General features: G+C 39.7%; 1 protein-coding gene across 2 annotated transcripts; it reads right to left on the bottom strand.

Annotated features, from left to right (window-relative positions):
* Nucleotides 1-866: 866 nt before the first annotated feature.
* exoc1 (exocyst complex component 1) lies at nt 867-10130 on the bottom strand. Of its 2 annotated transcripts, XM_083888695.1 has the most exons (19): nt 10084-10130; nt 8405-8536; nt 7862-7992; nt 7599-7758; nt 6366-6553; nt 6052-6279; nt 5824-5956; nt 5621-5730; nt 5179-5247; nt 4440-4589; nt 4215-4323; nt 3005-3168; nt 2812-2925; nt 2521-2600; nt 2187-2415; nt 1899-2082; nt 1610-1809; nt 1345-1539; nt 867-1258 (listed from the first exon to the last, which is right to left on the bottom strand). In XM_083888695.1, exons 2-19 carry the CDS (start codon nt 8526-8528, stop codon nt 1106-1108), a joined length of 2721 nt encoding a protein of 906 aa, XP_083744821.1. In that variant the 5' UTR covers nt 8529-8536; nt 10084-10130; the 3' UTR covers nt 867-1105. The 2 variants fall into 2 exon arrangements, with proteins under 2 accessions (XP_083744821.1, XP_083744822.1); XM_083888696.1 differs by lacking the exon at nt 5179-5247.
* Between the last annotated feature and the right edge of the window lie 1860 nt (nt 10131-11990).

Raw genomic sequence — 11990 nt, 5'->3', positions numbered from 1 at the left:
ATACTCCTCCAGGAACAAGTCTGTTGACAGATCAACAAATATCGAATTATCACTACGTTTTCCCATAAAGAATTAACAATGACAAATATAATTCCTAACGATTGTGAAACATTTACAGTCACAATATCGGCCAAAACGAATTAAAATAGATGCTTAGAAAAAGTATGTAAAATAAATACCCTGTTCCGTTAGTTCCATAAAGTTACAGCTAGCTACCATTGTTTGTTGTTGGCTAATGCTAGGTAGTTAGCTTAATGTCAATCAGCTGACAAACTCATATTAGCATTGATATTTGCACTCGGTGTGTTTAACTATTGAACCGTCCTCTTTAAACTTTGACTAAAACATTTGTGTGAGCAGTTTGACAACTGTCAATCAATAAATTATATGGCGTTGTATCTCGCGAAGTCACCACAAACTCACCTGTTTGTGAGGGCACTGCTGCTAACGTTAGCTTTACCAACGTCAATTTATCCGTACATCGCCGACTTTGATGTCCCTATCGAACTAAATACTCTTATGGGATTTATTACAGCAACACTCAATCATCTCCGATAGAGTTCGATAACCCGCAGCTCTTGTGTTGACATGTTTTCCGCGGTAAAGAGTTTGAAAAGAGCGCCGCTGAGCTACGGTTTGGATTCGTCGCTAAGGAAGGGAGACAGTGCGGAACATGTGTGGCAGCTTGTTTTGTGAACCAGCGTTGTCCGCATAAAACGTGGATGGGCGGTGTGAACGCAGATCATCAGCTCATTTACATTGAATGTATTATTTTGTTATGTGCTTTTAAATACATGTACAACAACAACAAAATCACACGAATTTCAGGTTGGCAGATGCAAATGTATTATTTACAAAAGGCATTAGGATAAAACAATAACAACCATTGAGAGGAGGCTTGGTGAATCTCAGAGAAACGAGACGCACACTCACTGCAGATTGATGTATTCTGCAACACTGTCCAATGTACAAATGTCTTTAAAATAAACACAGACACATAGAGGAAATTAGTTGTTGTCCTAAAAAGCAATAAAGAGCAGCTTGTATATGTTCAGCCAGTGTGAGGCAGTAGTGAATCAAAAACTAGTAGTGCATAGCAGCTCGACTAATGAGACTGAGCAATGCTGGAGAAGTACTCCAACATGTCCTGTATGGTAAACTCCATGGTGATTCCAGATCCTGGATAGCATCTGCCAATCAAATCTTCAAAGTGCTTGTACTGACGGATAAACTCGTCTTGCATGGAGTGCCACACCACCTGGTGGAGTAAATCAGGAATGACAATAGTTCAGAGACAGGTTGAAGAATGTGACACCATTGACCGGTTGAGTGAGGTTTTCTCACCTGTAGCAGACTCTCTTCCTCACACAGATGTTTGTCCACCTTCTTGTAAAGGTTGTCAAGACCCTTTTTCACCTCTTTGCCGGGATACTCTTTAATAACTTTGCGTAGCTCTTGTTTGTTGAAGGCCAGCTGGTAGCTCACCTCCTCCTCACGAACACCCTGGGCTACACGTGCTTCAACTCCTTCAAAGAAATGCTGCAACACAGACCTAGACATTTAATACGTTACAATTGATGTGATTACTTTAGGTGTTTATTGGTCTTACGTTGAGTTTTTCCAGAGGCTGACCCAGGGAGTTGATTACGTAGGACTGCAGGTGGTCTGTGTATTTGTGTTTAGCCTCTCGTCTTTCTGTGTCCAGACAGGAGATCTTTAGACGTGACAGTGTAGAGAAAATGTGGTGGAAATTCTCCATCATCACAACATCCCGTGGAGTCTTCTGGCTTTCATTTGCTACCTTCTCCACTGGAAAGACAGTCAGTCTGTATTCAGAACTTAAATTCTGGGACCAGCACACCCAACTGTATTTGATTTTGGAGGACGACTTGTCTTACCATTCATAAAAACAGCCCTGATAAGTTTCACATAGGCTTTGTCCAGATCCCCGCGGCGCTCTGCGTTACGGAAGATTGTTTCAGCCAGCTCAGCAAACTCCTCAAACCTGGTAACAAATGGTAGGATACCGACTTTGCTTTTCTTTGAAATCTTCTCCTCCTCCATTTGTCTGATCTGACCAGACTGTAAGAAAATGAGAGAGCATTATTAAATCTTTCTTTTTTTCACAAAGAATCCACACTTACATTTTGGGATGTAATAAAACAAATGAAAACAAATTCACTCACTATGCATTTGTCAAAGTTCCTCTTAACAGTGACCAGTACATTTCCCAGCGTAGTGCTGAGGTACGAGGCCGGGTCAACATTCTCGGCTGTCCACACATGGTGACTCATCTTCACCAGCATATAGAGAGAATTGAAACTGTCAATCTTGTCACCCAGCGCAATGAGACTGTTGAGCTCAGTCTCGATGCTCTGGAAGATTTTATTCATCATCAGCCGCACAAGGTCTTTCCTTTAATAAAGAAAGCGCAGAGGAGTGGTGAGGAGAAGGAAGTGCAACAAAGGACATATGAAAGATACATTTATGGCTGTTAGCAAACAATACCCAACTACTCACTCTGACGAAAAGGAGTGTCTGTGTTCTGCCTGGGGAGGCGCTCTTGACGACATTCCTCCATCCGTTTCCTCTGCTTCAGGCTGCCATGACAACGGGCATAAAACATAAAAAACACAGACAAATATCTGCAGACATATACATGACTGATGTGACTAAAAACGTTATTGCTGCATTATTTCACTCAGCAGCACAGAAATATAGCTACATTAGACAACTGACTTCACACCAAAGGGTGTCATGCCTTTGGTTCCGTCTGCTACAGATATTTCCAGTATGTGATCACAGATGTACCTGAGCAAGCGGCGGTGTCACCGTCAAGTGCTGCTGCAGTTTAAAGAACTTGCTGATGAAGTCTTGTTCTGCCAGACAAAGTGGCTCCAGCTCACTGAGGACTTGCTCGAATATCTACAGAGAGAAAAAACTTTGTTTAACGTCATCATTCACAGCAACACGTGGCCGATTTGATTCAATCTGGCAGCGTCACCTTGTCAAACTTGGTCCTGTCTGCAACATCCAGATCAGAGGCAGACATGTTGCCCATGTCCAACAATGAGGAAGACTGTGAACGTCGGCTGTTGGAGCCCTGCACTGTCAGCTTGTTCAGGCTTGAGGTCGAGCCAGTCAACTTCCCAGAGCTGCCATGAAGGCCTAACACAGCACAAGACACACAGTCAGACTTTATCCTTTTCACTGAGAATGAGTCAGGGTTTGGGGAATATCACTCAAAGTGCAGGGTTATATCTGTCAATTATGACAGAATAAAAAAAAAAAAAAATGAGGCAAGTCACCAGGAATTATGTGGATATATTTTTTTTAAGAATTAAAGGCATTGTTAAAGCTGTACTGCGTAACATTTACATATAAACAAATATCAGTTACTGTCAAACCATTATCAAACTACATCACACTATGCTGATTAAGCCTGTTAGCATAATCAGCAGTACTGTACAGTGTAAGAAGCAGAGTGGGCAATAAACAGTGGAACAGGAGAATCCGTATATATCCAGTCATACTTACTTTCTGTTTCCTGTTTGAGTGCACTTTCTTTCCGCGGAAGCGTGGCTGCAGCCAGTTAAAAAAAGGCAGGCATCAAAGACAAGAGACAGGTTAGGCTCAAAACATGCAGCATGGAAGGAGTAAGAGACGTTAGATGTACAGAGTTATAAAAATGCTAACGTGCTGCAGCAGCTTAGGTAAAAGCTTGTAGCTTGAGACAACATCAATTCTATTTTTCCAGAGGCGAAAAAGAACATTCAGAGAAGAGCAAGCAGAGTTTAATAATTCTGCCAAAACCAAAGCTCAAGGGGCCCTGTCCAAATATTAAAGAGCACAGACTTTTATCATGTAAGGCCTCGTGCAAAAAGAGTGGAAATGTTATGAAGAGGTAAAACAAAAAGCAAGACTTAAACACACTGGAAATAAGTATTAGTTTGGGAAAATGTATTTTTGGTAGCAGGTGTGATGTGAAGAAGACTGTAATGGAATAAGGCCTTCTTCCATATTTCCATATGTGACAGTACAATGCATACTTTGGACAAAACACACATTAAATGCAAAGAAATTCCTATTGCTCATAACAGAGTTTCAATACATAAAACAAGATGAAAATTATCCCTAAAAGGAAGTGTTACTGAAATCCCAAACACTTTTAAGAGCATTAACTGCAGAGGACAAACATGCTTCACAGCTCTTACCAAACTTGCCCTTTGCCTCCTTGGTTGTACCCGCCATCTTTATCTTGGCAATCTCAAAGAAATCTTTGATTTCTCTTTCATAAAGTCGACTCATATAGTCTACATAGGTCTGTAAAATCACAAACAGAAAATGCATTTTCCTTACAAACTACAAACTATATAGTATATTTCACAAAGTGTAAAATCATAAAAAGTATTTCTGTAGGATAATAATGTGACACTAACCCGTGACAGGCCCTCGTACTTCTCCCTGTGGGTGTTCTTCAACCACTCCATGAGCTTGGAGTAGCGCAGCAGGTCCCTGTGGAGGGGATTGTGTTTGGGCAGAGTCAGTTCTGTTGTGTGCTGGGACAGAGTGGAACTCTGGTCGTGGCCCTGCATGACAAAGCGATAGGGAATTCCGATATATTCAATGAATAAATTAGAATGGGCACACCGTTAGTTATAGTTAACTCTCATTACCCTTCCATTCACTCTTTTACACATCATCAATACACCACGCTTCCAAATGAAAATATAAAGGTAAACAACAAACTGTCCAACAAAAAACCCAACACTTCTTCAGCTCAAGCAGCACCTCCTGCCATGTAGATGGTCTGCACACCTCCCCTCAGTGTTAGCTTGTTCATTCTATAGTGCTTTCTTTTTTTCAGGCATGCACACTGCACAGACAGGCACAGGATTTTATATGTGACCGTTTGCAAAAAAAGCTATGTTAGCACTCAAACAATCCAAACATAAAAAGCCCTAAGCTCAATGCAGACAGCTGGTGAAGAAGGAGACAGATGGAAGGTGTCGCTTCACCTATGAGATCAGATGTGAGATGTCAAATAGTTAGAAACACATCCCATGCAAGAAATAATGGAAGGCCTTGGGTGTCTCAAGTCGTTTGGCGTGAAGTATGCCAGGTCAAATGTTAGCTGAGTTGGGCGAGGTGTGTTGGGGTTGCCGTGAGGGTACTCACTGGAAGTGAAAGACAGGAGGACCTATAGAACTGAGGGATGGTCATTTTGAAGTGACTGAAGTGGTTGAACTGACACAGAGACAGAGAGCAGAGCGGAATGATCAGAGTGAGCAGAGTCAAGATTAGGAGCGACACAGCTGGAAGGAAGTGACACGAGGAAGCCCAAGAAAAGAGCAACAGCTTAACAGGAAGTGTGTGAAGGGAGAGAGGGGACAAACGGGAGACGACAAACAGGAGTTACTGCAACACTCCATGGTGCAGCAGACTCACAATGGCAAGGCGTGAGGACAAGGCACAGAAGGTGAAGGTCATTACAGTAAGGTTGAGAATAACAACAAACCAACAGGACACGTCCACATTATAAACCAGCAAAAACTGTAACTTATAACTATAAAATATTCTGTACTATTTATATCCCTTGTAATATCGGTGTGCCCGTTACCTGGTGAACAAACACATTGTTGAGATGATTGGTGAGGCGACGAGCAAAGGTGTCTCTCAGGTCTGCAAACAGGAGCTGCTGCTGCTTCACAGCCGACAGCTTTTCATGGCCTATGACGAAAGATAAATTAACACTTAAATTTGATGACTTACTTCTGAAAAGGCAAGTCATTGAAATGGTGGATAACAATTTGGATAACCAACCTGGTCGCAAGGCCACGTTCATGCACTGCAGAAGAGCTTCAGAGGCGTTGATGCAGGCCTCAATACCTTTTGGGGACGTCAGGTCCCCATCCTGTAAAGCCCTGATGTGTCCTTTTGACAGGTCCATGTAGTTCTAGAGAAGGAAACCCACATCACAGGACTTATAAGCCTTTCAAAACCTCAAAATCACGTGAATATAATGTTAAAACATTGTAATGAGTTCCTCACCACTAAGAACTGGATCTCATCCAGCAGTTTGCCATTGTTGGTGCTGCTGATCTGGATGAGTCGATTGCTCTGGGAGATCTGGTCCATCTGGTCCTTGACGCTCTGCAGCATTTCTTCATAGCTGCTCAACTTCCCTTCAATGGTGTCCACCTCTCCCAGTGCCTCATCCAGCAGCTGCATCAAGATATTAACCTGCTTCTCTGATGCCATGATGGACTGGATGTTAGCCTTGATACGAGAAACAATGAACATGGTATTCATTTGTTTAAATCTTTATATCTATTCATTTATAATTTAGCTGTTGCTTCACTCACCCCATCTAAAACCTGCAGCTCCTTGGAGAGCTGCTCCGCAAAAGCCTCCGCATTGGAGATGGCATACTCACACATCTCCATCATTCCCTCGATGTCCTGCTCCTCACGTGTACTGAGCTCTTGGTAATCATCCAAAGCATCTTCATCACCCCCTGCAACACTCTGGCTCTCACCACTGGGCACTGACTCTAGAGCCATTAAAACAGACAGAGAAAATGTGTACAAGACATGATGAGCACACTATCTCCCAACAGGTCAGGTTATCACGGTTTATAATATTCTTGTAAACTTATAAATAAATTAAATCACAATTGAATTGATTGAAGACATATCAGTCCAAATTGTTTTTAAAATAACTATAGCTTTAAATAAACAGTAATACTGCACTCATCTACTACCACTGATAAAAAGTAAGCATTAACTTGTTAAACCATAATAAGTCTAACTGCAGGTTATGTAACTCCATAAAACCAAAAACATGGCCTTCATCTTATAATGTACTTGATAAAGTAATACTTTTGTTTGATAAATGGACAAATAGAACTATGACTTTAGTGCATTAGACTTTGTTCTACCTGAGAAAATAACTGCTCTGCAGAAAACCTGACCTAACAATCACACGTTCAATTTTTCTGAACCAATAAGAAACAACATGGGCAAAAACTAAGGGTGATGTTCAATACTGACTAAATGAATGAACAGGTCAGTAGATATTCATATGAATTAAGGTGATATGGACGAGTAAAATGTGTGTTATGATATAATTAAGATAGAATCATGACCATCCTTATTTAAAAAAATAAATAAAAATAATGACTAAATGACTAAAACAGCAGGAGCTTTGGGAGGATGGGAGTCTCTAATGACAGTGGTGATTTGAGCATACGATGAAGAGGAGTGAGGAGAGGGGGAAGTTAAGTCCTACCAACCTTCCGCTTTAGGAAGTTCTGGCCAGAGAAAGTTTAAGAGAGAAAAGTGAGAATAAAGGAGAATTTAACACAGAAAGCCACACCACAAACCAGGATACAAAGAAGAGATCTCCAAACATGCTATTAATCGAAATTAAATCAACCAAAACCAAACTCCTTGTTCCTGATCTAAGGCATAATTCCACAAATAATGCCATAATACACTTAAGGTCAAGAGAAAAAGACACGCCTTTTACAAATCTAATCAAACCATGAAAAGAGACATGCAACCACAGGGACAGTTAAGAATAGAGAGAGTCCACACCTTCCAGCAGCTGAGAACTGACATTCACAAACTCCACCTTCTTCCTCAGATAACGCTGGTTCAGCTTCCAGATGCAGGAAATGAAGGAGTTTTTTTCAGCTGTGCTACTGGCCACCCACCGGTATACCTTCTCGAAATGAAGGTCAAACTCAGGGTTTTCCTAAAAAATTAAAATGACAGTAAATTAAAACATTTCATTATCAAATGTCCTGGATGTGTGTAACATTTGGGAAAATATGTAAGAAATACATCCTTTCTCTGACCTTGTTTGCATCTTTGGCATCGACTTCAGTCAGATCTCGCAGCTCCCAGGTCTGCTGTCGCTTGTAAAAGTCCCCTTTGTCTGACTTCTTCACTTTCACCACCTTCACCTGGACAGGTCTCTCTGTGCTAACTGGAAGGAACAGGAAGATTTTTTGGAAACGTTCAGCTTTTATACCTCATATTAATTTAAAGTAGTCTCAGGGGTTATTACCAAGGGCACCAAGAATATGTATTAGTTAGTTTGAATGTTCTATCCATGAGTTTGTGGGTAATCTACAGGTGCTCTGGCTTCCTCCCATAGTCTAAAGACATGCAAATTGGATTTAGGTTAATAGAATACTCTAATTTGACAACAGGTGTGAATGATTGTTTGTCTCTGTAGGTTGGTCCTCTTACAGGCTGGCAACCTGTGCAGGGCGAACCCTGCCTCTCGCTCAATGTCAGCTGGGATTGGCTCTAGCTCCCACCATGGCGCTTATAAATAAGTGGTATAAAATGAATGAATAAATGAAGGAATTAATCTGGGGTTATTATCTGTATACCTGTTGCACACAAGAAGCAGTTCTTCTTCTTTTTTCCTGCCTTGCAAACATTGACTATACCCAGGAGCCGCTCATCATTGGGAGTGAAGATGTCCCTCTGGAGAGCATGCTTGATGGCTGTCATGGTGGATGCTGTAATGCAGACCATAAAAGAAAGCCATTTAGAAAGAAATTGTACATAAAATGTGTCTGACATAATGAAAATTCACTAAACAGTCTTTCTAAATCCAGCCCTGCTAATGTCAACAGACCAAAATGTTTCACATTATCAACCCACCATTCATTTCATATAATTTATTTTTCCACTGATTTCTGAGTAGTGACACAGTCATAGTCATTTATTGATTAAATAAATCTGGACTGTGTTGGAAATATATTTTAGGGCACAATAAATACCACGATACAGTATGCAAGCGAATATCTATAAAGGCAAGGGATTTATTGCTGTCTGTTTATTGCATAACTGTCGAATGGTTCACTTGACAGGCTTCAAACTTAGCAGGCGGCTAACCAAGGGCACAAGTGTGTTTGGGTAAGAAATGCAACATATATAAGGCTGCAACAATTAATCAATTAACCGATTACTTGATTACTAAATTAAAAATAAACAAATTGTATGCCTGTTTAATTGGTTTTAGTGTTTTTCTTAATAATTAAAACAAACTCAGATTTTTCAGTTTATTCAAAGTGAATATTTTCTTTGCTTCATATAACAAAGAAATTATTATGACTAAACAATTTTGGTTTGAGGAACACTGGTCAATTTCAACATTTTATAAATGAAACGATTACTCATTAATCAAGAAAATAATCAACAGATTAAACAGATTAATCTATTTTGAAAATAATAATTATAGGCAGCACTTAACAGCTTTATCGCTGAAATAACAACTTCTCTTCTCACAGAGATTGCATTATTTAATAATAAAAACTTTTAAACTTAGATGCCAAAAATAGTACAATAATCAAAATAGAAAAATAGAAAAGAGAAAAAAAGAAACATAAAATACAAAAACAGGAATGGCCACTGCACTAGTTCTTATGAATTAAAGTGACACTGACAAGAACACAAAAGAAGGTAAATGTGTGCTTTGATTACAACAAAAACAATCGAATAACAGAGAACCATTTGCTAAACAAGTACAACTACATAATATTGACACCTCACTGTACAATCTTATACATGACAGCATAGAGACCAAATCCTCCATATTATCAACCAGTCATTTATTAAACAATCTTTTTTTTTTACCAGTCATTACCAGGCATGTTTGTGAACACTGCTTTAGCGTTTTTCAGCCACTAAGGAACTAATTAAAGGTAACTAGCTTTGCAGGCTGTTGACTCTAACTCTGACAGACAACACGGAATTATAAAGTCATTTTAAAAGATGGTTATAAGCATTGAACAAATGAAACACTGGACTGAGAGTAAAATAGAGTCCGTGCAGTAATACACAAATGATCTCTCTGTGTGTTAGCTTGCTGGCTGCTAACGTTGATGCTAGAAGAAGCCAGCTAGTGTTAGCCTCGCTGTTGTAAGCCGCACAGACCACGCAGCGGTTCACACAAAACACAGCGAAACGAGACACAGTGACGCCCCACTTTTATCGATATGCACCACAGTAATATTTCTGACAGAGGCATAAATACATTATGATAATGTAAGTTTGCCCTTACCTTGTTTTGTTAGTCCACCAGTCGTGTGCAAAAGCACCGCCCTCTCACTTCCGGGTTCTCAGACGGATCCGTCATGTGACAGCGACACTGTCAACACAGAGCCACACCCACATCAATCCTGCTCCTCCACCCTCAGTCAGTCATTTTTAAATCACAATTAACATACAATTATTCAACCTCACAGACGGCAATAAAGCATGAAATTGTAACAATCTGCAACACATGCTCCTTAAATACTATTTATTTAACTATTTATTTTAGCTGATAAATTGTGCATTAGGATAATTTACGTAAATGTCCCCCCCCCCCCCTTGTCATATGTGTGTGTGTGTGGATACTCTGCATGTTTGATATATACCCTGATAATGTTTACCTGACAGTGTGTACTACCAAGGGACAGACTAAAGAGCGTAAAAGCACAGTCAAGTAACTTACTAGGCTTTGATGCATAGCAGAGCACTGAAAAGGCCACGGAATAATATTATGTGCCACACTGCTCCCGAATCACCCATCTCATTTGCAATATTGCTATTGCTTTTTATTATTTCACCTTTATTTAACCAGGAAAAACCACATTGAGATTAAGAATCTCTTTTTCTAATGTCAAATCAGCAATGCATGATTTTCCCAGAACACCAGGTGGCATTGTTAATCCAGGTAGCAGTCATCATTTCTGTAAATACCAGCTTCCTGCTGTTTGCTGTAACACTCTGTGTGTTTGATTGCAGTCAGCATTGCAGTGATGTATTTGTTATGTGTTTTAGCAATACAATAAACAGTGTATAGCACAAGTCCATGGAGGCCATGGAAAGACTGAGGAACCGAGTCAACAGCATATCAGCAGTGTCTGCACACAGAATAAGAAATAATGTTTATTTCAGAGCGTTATCACTTCAATATAGGAATTGGCAGAGGGTAATTTTATATTTTTTGCTCTCTTAAAGAATTATGGAAGAATAGTGTAAGTATAGAAAGTATATGTCTTTTGAATGGACATTTTGATCCACTCAAATGCATCTTGACATTTACTGTAATATATATATATATATATATATATATATATATATATATATATATATATATGCGTATCTAACCACAGTTTTTATTTTTATTCACTCTACTGAAAAACACTTTTGGTTCACACTATTATAAATATGTTGTGTGCATATGTATACGTATTTATCGATATACTTCTATGTATATAACCTGCTGTGTGCACTACTGTATTCATATTGTACTCATCTGCATAGTTTTGTAACTGAATGTTTAAGTCATTTGTTTAGTTTTTGTTGTCTTGCGCACAGAGAAATTAGAAGAACAGTCAAATTATTGCATGTGCACAAACCTGATTCTACATTTGAATACTATTTTATTAAACCATCGTAAAAAACACTTATGTTCATTGTGGATCTGTACCATGTCTGTTTTTCCACATTGTGCTTCCGCATGATTCACCCACTAGTTCCTGGCACTCACTCTGCATACTTTGTGAATGTCAAAGGTCTATATCCAGGTTTGACATTGAAAAACAAGAACTTAAAAATAAACACAACAAAAATGTGTTGCCATGGACTCATGTGCATGTGAAAGGTGTTCCCACTAAATTAACCTGTCGTGCCAGGAGGGCACAGCAGCGATGAGGGAGCTCCCGTGTGACATGCACGCCGGATGACATACAGATGTGACGCGCAAACAAAATGGCTTTACATGCCTGAGCTGCAGCATCAAGGGAAGGTGATTACATCTGTGTAATCTTCATTTGACATTCACACGGGTGATTAAAGGATGATAGCATTTTCTATTTCTGTTTCGGATTCAGGAACGTTTGTGTTGCTATCTGAATGACATTTTGTGCAGCCTTTATCCGCTTGAAGGAGGCATCATCAGTGCTGCATCAGAGCCATAAT

This window comes from Microchirus variegatus, assembly GCF_963457635.1.
Source record: "Microchirus variegatus genome assembly, chromosome: 4".
Lineage (NCBI taxonomy): Eukaryota > Metazoa > Chordata > Actinopteri > Pleuronectiformes > Soleidae > Microchirus > Microchirus variegatus.
The sequence above is the reverse complement of the archived record's forward strand: the minus strand, read 5'-3'. Positions and strand labels throughout refer to the sequence as shown.